A 13,515-nucleotide genomic window follows, 5' to 3' on the forward strand; every position below is an offset into this window, starting at 1 on the left:
TTCTGCTTTCCACACAGGAGTGAAATGCTTGTGAGCTTTTTCATTACGAAATGTAGTTAGTTCAATCAGGAACTAAAACTTCCTTAATTTAAGGGCAGGATTTTATATATAACGTCTTGATCCAGTGCCAGGGAGCTCTGGCTGAGTGGGAGAGAAATGACATGCTTAGTGGTCAGAATGACTAAACTGGTGAGACTTGAAATGCTAATGCTCCTCTGCGCCATTAGAAAACTGGCAGTCCCTGCTTTTTAGTGTCAGAAAGACTTTATTTTTAGTGTTGGCACTTGATCAAGTACTGGACTCGCTGCTGATTGAAATAATGGGTATTAAAATCATGTTGGAATTAAGGGGATGAAGATGATGAAAAGGGAGAGAGTAAAATGATAATCTAGACTGGATTTTAAAGTCAGTCCCACGTGGCCTGTCACTGATGGAGGTATGTCCTCAGGTCTGTAAATGGAAGTGGCAAACCAGTCTATCAGTTACAGAGGAAAAGCATGATGGTGGAAGTGGAGAATCACAGTGCTGGGTCCTGTTGGGACGACAGATGAATTCAGTGTAGGTTCTGAGTGCACGGAAGCACAAATAATGAGGCTGGAAGAGCTGGCAGAAGGGGTTGATCCCAGCAGCTCTTTACATTGTAAAATATGTGTGTCTGTGGTCATTGCTGACCTCGCTACTTCTGCCAGAATGCGATTAGATTGGAAATGGTAAACAAGGGGCAGGAAGACGGGCAGTCCTGTGTGCCTGTGCCCATCCTCCTAGCAGCCTGTAAAAGCAGAGCAATTCCGCTTTCTTCCCAGTTTGGTGCCATCTGTGTTTGACTGGATCAAGCAGGGAGTGTGCGCGTGTCCAGCCGACCTTCTCTTTCTTTACCGCAGCGGCTCCTGCTTCCCAAAGAAGGCAGAGCTGGAAGCTTTGGCATGCCGAGGGCTACCTCGGCGAGAGCAGATAATGCTCCAGCCAATGGTGAAGTGAAGCGTGGTGCTTCAGCATTCACTGGCAGTATCATTGCTGCATAGCGAAAACAGAAGTCCCCTGATAATTAGAAAGAATTTTACAGATGTTCAGCTAACCCATCAATAGCCTTGCGCAGTAGATATTTACATCTACCTCCTCTTAAATAAGTCTGTGTCCCCAGCGCGTATGTGAAGGCATGGAGAGCTGCAAAATGTGGTTTCTGTCCAAAGCAATTCTCCGCCTGATAGTTCGTGCTGCTATTTCATCTTGAAAATGCTATGTTCATGACATAATTATGCCTTTGCACGTATCCCTCTTTTCCCTTGTGCTCTCCTGGAGTTTTGTTGTGCTAATCATTCTAAGAGATTTGTTGTTAGCTTCTTTTGATGAGTGGCATGGATACTGCTGAGTACTTCTAGTTGTTGGGTTTTATTTTTTTTTCCAATAGAAAAATCTGACATAATCCATATCTCTTTTCTTGCTTGCATGAGAAGTATGACTCAACTGCTTTTTAAAAAAAATTAAGCAACATAGATAATTAATCAGACTAGAAAATGAATAGTACTTTTTTACCTCATTTTCCTCCCTTTTCCCCTGCTCTTCTTAATACTGAAGCTACCTCTTTCTGCTGGTTCTAATACAATTGCTTTGGAATTAGACTTGCCTAAGGAAATTAAAATATAAAGATTTTAAAACTAAGTTCCTGGTACAGAAGTGCCTGTGCAGGATATTCTAGCTATAAGGGCCCTGTGAAGCCAGAGCTGAGAAGAGAGAAGGGGAGGTACAGATGCTCCGTGGTTTTGCAGGAGCAACGGTAAAAGCTGCTTTGTTTTTCTCAAAATCATTGGCAAATGCAGTCCATGCTGCTGGAGACGCAGGATCACTTGAAAGTCGAATTTTTGGTAGTGCCGACTCTGACAAATGCCCCCTTAAGTGTATAGCTGTGATCATGAGACACAATGGCAAGGTCATACCTCTCAGTGTTGACAATTGCTAGTGGTGACAGTTGCAAGGCTATTTTGGGAGTGCTTTTCTCTTTGTTTTCTGTGAACTCCTCTCTCTGTGTTCCCAGATTTAACCCTGATGCTGTTCAGCTGTCATCGGGCTTGCCTTCGTTTGTGGAGTGCTGGCTGGTTTGCACTGTATGTTGACATCATATATTTACTCTAAATTTGCATTCAGTGGAAGATTGACTCCCTTCGTCTCCAGACTAACCTTATTCCATATATTTTAGACTTATGACAGGAGAATATAACATAAGTAAGTCTTGCCATTTAATCCCTCTGACTGTGACCTATGTGTTGTGGCAGCATGACTTTACTGTCCTGCTAATTCTTCCAGTCCAGTTTATTAACAGTTAATGTCTGCTGGTGTAAAGGTTTTCCTCTGGTTTGCTGTAACACCTTAACCATTTATAAAACTCCTCAAAGTGCTTTAGTTGTATTAATCTTACAGCCATAAGGTTGTGGTAAAGAAAACCATGTTAAGTCTAAGGTTAAGGAGTGAGATGGTAAATGTTGGCTCTTGGAGTTTTCCCTTGTGACTGCCGGTAAGCCCTTAAGGGGAGGGGGAATTGTCTCACCCTGTTGTGAATGGGTTTGTGCTGGTCTGCAGGCAGTGGAAAAGGACAGGTACTGTGAGGGTAATACATCCCACCTAGCTGAGACAGGCAGCACCCTCTGGGTGTATCTGTTTCTTTAAGTCTAATTTACACTTTGAAAATATAGATAAATAAATCTTGTGCAAGGCAAGGTGCGGGAACATATGGCTGGGGCAGGTGGGACCCGGGCAATCTGGGTTTAAACCTACTTAAGCTGTTGTGGGGTGGTCTCAGATTGAATTCAAGACTGCATTTGCATGCACTCAGAGAACGTTCTGCTTCTTGCCTACCACTTTTTATTGCCTGCATTCACTGCAGTAACACTCTAGCTCAAAATAAAACCCAAACATTTTAATCAGTTTGAATATGATGTGGTTCTGTCTGATCTTGTCAAAAACAGTCCCACTGGTAATGTTAGGAAGAAGTTTGTATGAACAAAATCCACTTGTCGCCCCATATCTAATGCAGAATCTGTAATGTAGCTCATGGGTGGTGCAGCCTCTGCCATCCAAATGAGTCTAGGTCGGGTTTCCAGCATGAGAACATCGTTCAGGAGCAGAAAGCTAAAGGTTTGGGCAAGTGAAGTGTCTGAGCAATGGAGGTGAGTCAATTCTGGTTCAGAATGCCTGCAGACATGATACAAATCTGCGTATAATCGTCCTTCCCCACCATTGTAAAATGCCCCTGGATTGACAAAGAATAAATGTGTGTGTGCACATATGCACATACATACCTGCACACACAGATATCCTACACATACATATCCACAGCCTAGGAAGCTGGTCAGAGTTCACTGTGGACCCTGCCTTGAGCAGGAGGTTGGTGGACTAGAAGTTTCCTGAGGTCCCTTCTAGCTGCAGTGATTCAATGATATGTAAGTTGTTGTTTACCTGACTGATGCAATCGTGTGGAGAGCAGGGTGCTTTTTAATCAATTGCAGATAGTCCCTGCTCTGAGGATCTCATAACCTAAAATATAAATTGTTTTGCTATATGCAAAAATGGAGCGACTTTCTTCGGCAATTTAGTTACAGAGAAGGTCCTGAAGATCAGTGTGAGAATGTCATACCATGGACATAGGGTTGTATGCAAGAATCTCAGGAGTGTTTGGTAATACTTTGACTAAAAAGTTACAGGAATTGGTATCAGTGATGGAGCAGGGGGAGCCAACCCATGTCAGGGGACGGCTGGATGTATAAAGAGCTGTGGGGATGGTAGCAACACTTGCTTTCCTCAATTGGAAAACGGTTAAAGGATGAATAAGGTAAGTTCGTAGAGCAATCTGATTTAGCAGCAGCATTTTGCATAGGTAAAGAGGTGCCGTATTCCTGTGAGGCTGATGAGGAGAATAGCAGAGTGCTTGAGGAGAGGTGGCACGTGGCCTCTGCTGGCCTGACATCTGTAACGCTCGGTAAAAAGGCTGTGTGTGTCTGACGTGCCAGTTTGCGTATTGTATTTACATGTGACAAGTGGAGTTACCAAATGCGATTTCTATGCAGGAACTATGAGGGGTGTTACACGAGAATCTGACACGCAGGATTACTGGATTTTCACTCTTTCAAACAGCAGAAGTCACCAAGATAGGATTCGGTCACAAGACCGATGTATTCATAGTAGAAGCATGTAACACAGAAGCCGAGGCACTAGCCCTGTCTTCTTTTCCCTTTCTACATCTTACCTCTGCCTCAAGAAAATGCATAGGTTCTCTCTTAAATCCTAACCAACCAAGAAGGGAGCACCAGGGAATTAAATACAGCCAAAATTAAAACCACAGTAGTTATTACAGGTTTCCTGGCTGACTTTGATTCCAAGCTCTTGTATGCACACTGCTGCTATTTTATTACGTGATCGTATGACACTGGGTGATGCGACATACTGTTTGTAAACTAAATATTTACTCAATGGGACTGCATTTAGAAGTGCAACATGCTCTCAGCCAAGTTCACCCTTGTTAGATGCACTCGTGTACGCGGTGCTACCAAACCACACAGGTACGCAGCAGCCGAAGCGCCCGTGCTACTGAGGAGCTGCTGGCACTGAAGTGCTGGCGAGAACTGTTCTGCCTGAAAACCATCGCACTGAGTTTTGTTAACGTATTTATGTTAAACTGCCATGATACTGGCGAAGTTGTGGAGAAAGCAGTTGCCTTAATGTGGGTGCCTGTGACAGTACCGCTGACATGCAATTATTGCCACTGCTTCCGTGTTCTTCAGTGATTGTAACCAACCCTGTTTTTCCATGCAAAGCAAAAGTGTATTACTTTTTTTTTTTCCTTTCTACTCAGCCGATCCCAAGTGATTTCTTAGAAATTTATCAGGCGGTTTGGTTGCTTCCCTCCCTGCCATCCTGTGTGTATTTATTATATAGTGGGAACATAGCACAAGTCATAGGCTGGGGGTTGACTAAATCGTAGAATCACAGAATATCCCGAGTTGGAAGGGACCCACCAGGATCATCAGGTCCAACTCCTGGCTCCACACAGGACCAAAAATCAAACCCTAAGTCCGAGAGCGGTGTCCAAACCTTTCTTGAGCCACGGCAGCTCAGTGCTGTGCCCACACCCCTGGGGAGCCTGTCCCAGTGCCCGACCACCTCTGGGTGCAGAACCTGTCCCTAACACCCAGCCTGACCCTCCCCTGTCCCAGCTCCATGCCGTCCCCTCGGGTCCTGTCACTGTCCCCAGAGAGCAGAGCTCAGCGCCTGCCCCTCCTCACCCCTCGTGAGGGAGCTGCAGGCCACCATGAGGCCTCCCCTCGGCCTGCTCTGCTCTGGGCCGAACAAACCAAGGCACCTCAGCCGCTCCTCACACGTCTTCCCCTCAGGCCCTTCACCATCTTGTAGCCCTCCTTTGGACGTTCTCTAGTAAGTTTTATGTCCTTTTTGTACCGTGGTGCCCCAAACTTCACGCAGTACTCGAGGTGAGGCCACACCAGCGCAGGGTGGGGTGTACTAGGGCTGGTGCGTCCCCTACCCAGTGAGCAGCGCTGCACGTTTCCACCCAGCGACTTGTTGGAGCTCGATTGCTGGTGCTGTGAACGCTTCGGTCTGATCCCATCTGGCTCCTTCTGCTCCCTGATGTTTCTCTCTCTCTCTCTCCTGTGGGGGATGCCCAGGAGATATGCAAACCGAAAGCCTCGGCAGGCAGTTGGAGCTGTTGCGTTGCTGATACTCATCAGAAGTTAGACGGAGCTTGTGTGTTCTGTGTGCTCCAAGGAAGGAGCAAACGCTAACAATGCCATTATAATAATGAGGTTTCATTCAAGATAAAGATCAGATTGTGTCTGGTTGTTGAACAAGCCTTGCCAGGCAAGCAGAGTTTTGCAGAGCTGTTCTGTAACGTTTCCTGGTGGCCCCTTTTCGTTGCTGTAATGTAAACTTCATGCTTTAAAGAAGAATGTGTTGGCAGTGGCTACTGGCGAAAAAAATCCTGCGAGTGTCCCTGGCTGTTAAGGGCTACACCTGTTATCTAAGAGGGGGAAGCTAATATGCCGTATCTGCAAATTTTAGAAACTGAGCACTTCCTCCCTATGGAAAAACTGCTAAATGCTGGTCCCCTGCCAGGAGCAGAAGGAACACCATGAGCCGGGGATGGAGGCTTGCCCAGCGATGCCCGGGATTTAAGCTGTACGAGCCAACTTTCTTTGAGTGGTTTGTCGGTAATTCTGGGCACTGGATGCAGTTTGCATCAAAGGCTGCTAAAGCTGTAATACATTAGTGCCGTTCCAGAGGTACTTGGGTCTAACCCGCTGCCAAGAAAAATACAGGAATGGCAAGAGATCAGCTTGCTGAATATCTCAGGCTGTCTCATCTCCTTGAAAGTTGTATTCTGTCTTTTACAGGTAGAGGACAGAAGGTAAAGAAGAAATTAAAAAGTTAGAGACAACAAATCTGTGCTCTGCAATTCATTTGCGTTTAGCCTCTACTAGCAGCAGTTAATACACATGAAACAAAGCCGCTGAGCGTTAGCAGCACCTAAACTTGTAAGAAATAAGCCCAACTGTCTGCTTCTCTTTCTGCAAAGCACATTCTAACAGCAAAATAGGGGAAGAGTGCTTCATCAAATTAATAACTCCCCACGGAGAAGACAGCGTTACTTTTGACTTTTTCCTCCCTTTCAGGGTTGGGGGGCAGGTGCCTGCTTCATAATACTGCAGTCCGATGCAGTTATTCTTACAGTGTTCCCAAGGAATGCTGTATCAAATAAAAGAGGAGAACTTTGCATAGCGACAGATCCTCTCAGGTTACTGAAGTTACCCACTCTCCTAAATTTAAGATTGGATTAATAGTACTTAAGGGAGGACACATCTGCCGCTTCACTTCCTCTTTGTCCTCTTCTCCTTCCTCCAGTAACCTCAGAAAACCTATTTTGCTTAACCAGAAGGTGAACTTTACCCTCTGAAACTCAGTGAAACTTTCTATTTTCTTATATGGTGTTTTACAGTGCTTAATTTTAGCAGGTAAGCTCAATAAAACACACAACAGATACTTTATGGAGGAGGATAGGGTGTCAGCAGTCAGGGCTCTCCAAATTTTAGGTGGCCAAATGTGTGCTGAGAACTTCTAACCAGTGAGAGTTCCTGGTGTTTATAGCTTGGTAAAGTGATCTTGTGTATGGAGCAATTAACACCGCAAATATATGTGCAAATGTAAATTCTGTGTAAACGTGTAAATGTTACTCAGATGACACTTAAAAATACACGTAGAAATACATTGCAACCCCTGCAGGCTGCCCTTTGGCCTGTTTGAAATTTGATACGGTTTTTGAAGTTCTTAAAGTTTAGGAGATCTTTAGAAATTCCTCGTTTTACTTATTATCCCACTTGTTGACCTCATAATTATTGCTTTAAGTCTTATTAAAACTGTTCTAAGAAATGATGCAAATAATGCTATGCCTGATAGTTTCTTTGGGGAGACAGCAATTGGATTTTCAGAACTGATGAGGGGTTGTTCGGTACCTCCGTGGAATGCCAGTTCCTGACATTTCTTTTCTAGAAATGCAGCGGAGAAGGAATCTTGGCCGATATAGTTTTTTGTAATATTACATAATTCGCACATTTTGATACTTTTGGCAGGAAAGAATCATACCTGTTAAAGTTAGCTCAGCCTCAGGCCATTTATACAACTGTTCACGTTACTCAGCTCCACTCAGTCCTATTCGTATGTGTCGCTAACTAATGCTAAAATAAATATTTGCCAAGCAGTATCACACCGCTTGATCACACAACGCGAACAGCAGTTTTTCATGATAGGTGCAGAAGGGTGGAGTGAGGTTATTTTTCTTAGATATTAAAGAATACATTTTTGCTCCATTAAGGACTTGATCCACCTTTGCCACGAAGAAAATTTCTAGCACCAATGCAACCAGCAAGCATGAAATATGTTACGGTTCCCTTGGGAAAGCGAGGCCCTGCCTGCTGTCGTCAGCACCCATGTAGCTTTTTTTGACCCAATGTCACTTTGTCATCGTTTTATCTCTTCAGGGGCCAGGCGAATCAAATTACTGCAGATTTCTTTGTAGGAACAGGTGGGGTTTTATCCCATTATCCCTTCTGTTCCCAGCATGCATTCCTTAGGAAACATGAAGGATGGGGACCAACAGAATAATGAGGCCAGTAACAGGCATAAAAAAAAAAAAGTGTGGGGGCTCTTTTATGCATCTAAACTTTTTGTTTGTTTGTTTTTGAGTCCAGCATATCCAGTGGCTCGAGGAAGTTCGGTCTCTTCTCCTGGCCTGCTCCCAGTGTGTGCAGAGGTAGTGGGTGGCAGCTGTTTGGGTGGTTTAAATGATAAACAGTGTAAATATAATACTCCATCTATCACATGCACATAAAGCTCACGGTATGAAGAGGTTCTCGAGGCTGAACTTAGCTCGGCACTTAAACTGCAGGTAATACTGCTATGCTGCATTTCTTCTGGAGTGAGTATGCACAGGCACGAAACGCCCACCTCGCTGCTTTATCAGAGCCTCGCTGATAAAATTCTTCTGCGAGGCTGTGATTCTGCACTTGGCCAGACGTGACGGTCCTCAAAAGAAACCTCTGTGTGGGCAAACGTGTCTTGGCTATTGTCAGAGCAATACGCTTTTACATGATGGTAGTTTTATTTAAAAAGTGACATGGAACGGTTGTGTTCCCACGTTAAAATGTAATTAACTCATCAATAAGATTAAGTATGATTTGTTTGAGATGTGTTGGGGAAACTTGTGCTATATTACCCTCAATGTGGGTGGCAGTGAAGTGCATCGTAGCTCTGAATTCTTGCAGGCTCGGACATAGATTCTCTTAAAAATTGCCTCTTGAACTGAGAAGGGAATATTACATTTTGTATATCCACATCCACATCTCTGTGCGTTGCTTACTTTGCCTTTCTACTGCATTTGAGTTCATCGTTAAGGACATAAGCCATTAATAACTTTGTTTGCATGGTTTCTAGGATTACGGAAACCTGGAGTGTATCTCTTTTAGAGTACGTACAGTAGGCAGGGACCTTAACATAGTTACATGCGCGCGGGCACACGAGAGTCCCCCTGTGCCTCGGGTACAGCAGGAATCTCTGGCTTGCATCACACTGGGGGCTTGCATTGGGGGGTTTGCTTCAAGACAACTCCTTTCCTGTTATAACAAGTAATGAAACTGAAGAATAGTGAGTGGTGCTCATTTTAGAATAGCGATGGATGTGCCCACGTCAAGCGGTGTGAAGGACCGAGTGCTGTGGGTTTCGGAGGACGCTCGGCCAGGATTGCCCTTCTCGCAGCGAGGAGCGAGGTCTCTGCCTGCAGCTGAACACGCAGTCACAGACGGCCCTTTTGCCTCCCAGTCATGCCTGGTGCTTCTCAGCTGAGGCACACACATTGGGACGTACATATTAAATTGCCAGCTCATCCTTAAATAGCAGCCTCCAGTGAACTGCGAACGCACCACAGAACGTGCTGCAGCCAGGAATTTCAGGAAGGAGGAATTCCACCTAACAGAACTGCTGAGACTTGAAAATCTAGCTAGGTTTTCTTTTGGCAACTTCAAAGCTAGCAGGTCTCTGTAAGTGCAGGCTCTGGAGTTAATGGAGCAGCTAATAAAGGGTTGTCGGTCTCGTCCACAGCTCGCTGGGTCTGTAGGGCTAGCAGAGAACGTTGTACTTTGCTATAGTCAGGAAAATAAACAGCTACTGCTGAATAAGGAAGTTAAGCCAAGTGTACCATTTTGTGTCCCATCCGATTTGTATGCAGTCACTTGTATAAAATTCTGCTTTTGCTATAATTCTGTCTGCAAAGGGCACCATCCAGTCTACAGGTGGACTGCCTTACTCAGTCGTCTTGAGGTTATATTTTCCCTGCTCATCCCTACTGCTAGTGATATTTCAGTGATTTTTCTGATGTTATTTTGCTGACGTTTGGGGGGAACAGCATCACCTAAATAAGCATACAGCTTGCCTTGCTTAAAGGAATCCGATGCCGTACCTAAAGCCAATACAGATTTATCATTTTACAGTGTCTTTGCCCCGCTCCAGGGAGTTAAGCATGGGGGAGAGGAGGGAAACAAATCAGTTGGTGAGAAGGTTAAAGCTTGGGCAAATTCAGAGATGGTCCACCTAGGGACTCTGAGTTTCAATTATTTTTTGAAATTTCTGAAATTATTTTAGTTTAGTTCCCAGCTTCATGCTACTTTAAGTTTCAAAGTATGCTAGCTCACAGTGTGGGAAACTCAGCCCAGGCATTGCCCCTGACAATAAACTGCAAATGGAAGTTGTTCACTTGATTTAACACCAATTTAATACCATCACCTTTCTTTTCTTCCTTCTCTCCAACTCTTCCCTCTGCTTGCTCCCCTCCCTCCTTTCTCCCTCAGGCCTGTATAGATGAGAACCTGGACATGGTGAAGTTCCTTGTAGAAAATGGAGCCAATGTCAACCAACAAGACAACGAGGGCTGGACCCCTCTTCACGCAGTGGCATCGTGTGGCTATCTGAACATAGCAGAGTGAGTGAGTTTCAGGCTATTCTGGGTATTCATAACACTTTCCACGTTTTCCTCTTTGGAGCAGGTACACAGACGACTGATGCTCTGAAACTCATACAATGTCTTGGAAGCAACATTGAAAGTGGAGAAGATGTGTTCCTTCTTTTAGTGGATCCTCAGTTTGTTCTGATGAAGGTGGAGCCTGGAAATGGTTGTCTTTTGCTGGTCCCATTAAAATGATTTATGATTCATTAGTCCACCACAGCTACCAGAAAGTTACTGCAGTATGAATACTGATAAGTATTTCTCAAAGACGGTGGTTGGTTTTAAAATTTATGTTCAAAAATGCCTTTACCTTTACTTACCTCACCCTCCTAGATTGGTGTTTAAAACACTTTTTTCTTCTGAGAATTTTATTGGTTACAAGATGTATAAGCTGAAGAAGGCATTAATTGTTCCTGAACGAACTGTTGGCGTGTTTTTAAATAAGACAAATTAAAAATTTGATGATAGCTCAGATTATCTTTTGTTCTCATCTTTTTTTAAAAAGCATAATCTTATCAGATGAGTGCAAGAACTGGGGTCATTTAAATAACTACAGAGAAAGAAAAACTGTTTGCATGAGCCACTGACCAGGGACCTTGCATTTAACAAAGAACTTTTCTAGAGTTGAAATTTGATAAGAATATGGAACACTCATTTGAACTTGAAGTAGAAGGCCAAACATCTTGTTCTGCCACTTGCTTTACTGTACAAGTTGCTCTGAAGCCTGCACATGAGTTCTAATACATTGGCATGGGTCTCATTTGTGTAGGTATTTAATTAGTCATGGAGCTAATGTGGCCGCTGTGAACAGTGAAGGTGAAGTCCCATCTGACATCGCAGAGGAAGCAGCCATGAAGGACCTGCTTCTGGAACAAGTAAAGAAACAAGGTAAATCAGTGGTGGGGTTGAATATGAGTCAGAACACAAAAACTAAGAGGTTTTATAAAGAAATCCTGAAGGCTTTCTGCATGTCTGTAGATGGAGAGATCTGAAATCTGGACCAAGTGGCAGCAGAGAAACTTTGCTTCAGTAGCAGAATGTTAGAATGAAAGCAGAAGGTTTGTGTCGTGCAGTCTCTGTCCCTCTTAGCAGAATTGTTAGCAGCAAGACATCACAATACTGAAAGTTGATTCATTAGATACATTTACTTTAAAAGTGAGTTTTAATTCTGACCTCTGGTATCAATGAAAGGTCTTAATACACTCAGACTTGATCATGCAGAAGTGAGATTCACAGTCCTGCCAAGAGTAGGGACCAGGAAATGGGGATGTCTGGCCTTGAGTGATCTGCTTTTTCCTGATCCTTACCTAGACTTCTGCAGCCCATCTGCTTAGCTCTTTCCCCTTTTCTCATCAGGTGTGCCTGTCTGGGGTGCTGCTTTGTGTGTTGTCCCTGCAAAACCATCACTTGTAGAAGCGACTTGGACAGTGTAACTAGTGTCATAATTAAGAAATGATTCACCAGTGTAAAATTTTCTTTATGCTCATTGAATTCATCTGCAAGTGGTTAGGCATCTTTATATATAATGTAAGAAGTTTAAGTCCTACCTGTGAAGTTCATCAGGGATGGTTTTGAGTGATGCACTTACCTCTGCTATGTTGGAAAAGATGAACTGGGGTTATCTATCCAAAGTATAGTCACGTTTGAGAGGTATGGACTGCATGTTTAGCCTTGAGAAGAGAAAGTCGATGGAGGAATGTAACCGCTGTCATCCGCTACCTCTTGAGGAGACTTAAAAGGCAATGGAGCCAGGCTCTTCTCAGAACTGCGCTGTGACAGAAGGAGAGGCAAAAGGCACAGGTCTGAGCATGCAAATAAGGGGAAAAATACTTCCCAGGAAAGCGATGCAGTGCTGGGACAGGAACCCAGGTAATTTGTGGCATCTGCATCACTGGAGGTATTCAAAACTTGGATGTGTACAGCTCTGGGCAACTTGATCTGGCTTTGAAGGTTTGCCTCCTTTGAGCAGGGATTTAGGCTGGAGACCCACCAGGATTCCTTTATATCTAGATGATTCCATGACTCCAGGGGTTGGTGTTGGGGTTGTTTGCATGCTAGATGGAATCCAGTCTTCTCTAATCAGTGTGTTCTGCTTGGCACCTAGTGGATGTTTGTGGAGTTGGAGGTTTTTTTGTTTAAGTTATCTTCAGGTGTAATTAGGAAGACACCAGTCCTTTGCTACTTCTGTTGATCATGTTACTGTTCCAGTGGGGAGTCTGTAATTGTCCGTCTGAGAGCTGGTTGTTATTTGTGCAACTACTCCTGTTAGAAAATTTACACAGAATCGTTCTTTTTTCTGGTAAATAGAAACTTTCACTTTCTAGTCTTGTGGTATTTATGACAAAGTTATCCTGATTATGTTCCCTTTCCCCATGCACTTTGGCTTAAATAGCTCTTCTCTCATGCTTACTCTGCTCACATACTTGAGAAGAATTGTCTGGTCAGCCTTTGTTTTACAGGGCTGGTCAAACCATGCCCATCTCCTCTCTGCAGCCAGGCTTCCTTGGGTGACCAGGAAGATAGAGATCCTTTCTTTACATCATTGTAACCTGTCTCTCTTTAAAGTGAGTGATGAGAACTGTAATAACATAGTTGAAACCTTACAGGGCATCAAGGCAGTAATTCTGCCTCTGTTGCAGATATTTTGCCTGACACTTCTTAGGATTCTGTTTGGCTTTTTCATTGCTTCACCACATTAGCGGCATCCTGCTAAGATGCCCTGAAACAACCATCTGTCTCCACTGAGAAGTTTCCCATTGACACAGTTTAAAAGGATCATAATTGCTGGAATAAATGCGTTATAAACTTCAGACAAGCGTCCATCTAGCTCTGTCTTCAACAGTAGCTGAAAGCAGATGCCTAGGGCAAAGTACAAGAACAGGACAAGCTTGTATGGTTCCCCTCCCAAGCATTTTCCCAGCCTCCAGTCACCGTGCCTCAAGGAATTCCTGAGCCAGATG

General features: G+C 44.0%; 1 protein-coding gene across 2 annotated transcripts in view; it reads left to right on the forward strand.

The window, feature by feature from the left end:
• Positions 1-13,515, forward strand: part of PPP1R12B (protein phosphatase 1 regulatory subunit 12B) — a 117,021-nt gene that overhangs the window by 19,818 nt on the left and 83,688 nt on the right. For both annotated transcript variants that reach the window (XM_035561615.2, XM_035561613.2), the window contains exons 2-3: positions 10,401-10,531; positions 11,325-11,443. In XM_035561615.2, coding sequence (XP_035417508.1) covers positions 10,401-10,531; positions 11,325-11,443 — 250 coding nt within the window. The remainder of the gene's footprint in view (positions 1-10,400; positions 10,532-11,324; positions 11,444-13,515) is intronic.

This window comes from Cygnus atratus, chromosome 24, assembly GCF_013377495.2.
Source record: "Cygnus atratus isolate AKBS03 ecotype Queensland, Australia chromosome 24, CAtr_DNAZoo_HiC_assembly, whole genome shotgun sequence".
Lineage (NCBI taxonomy): Eukaryota > Metazoa > Chordata > Aves > Anseriformes > Anatidae > Cygnus > Cygnus atratus.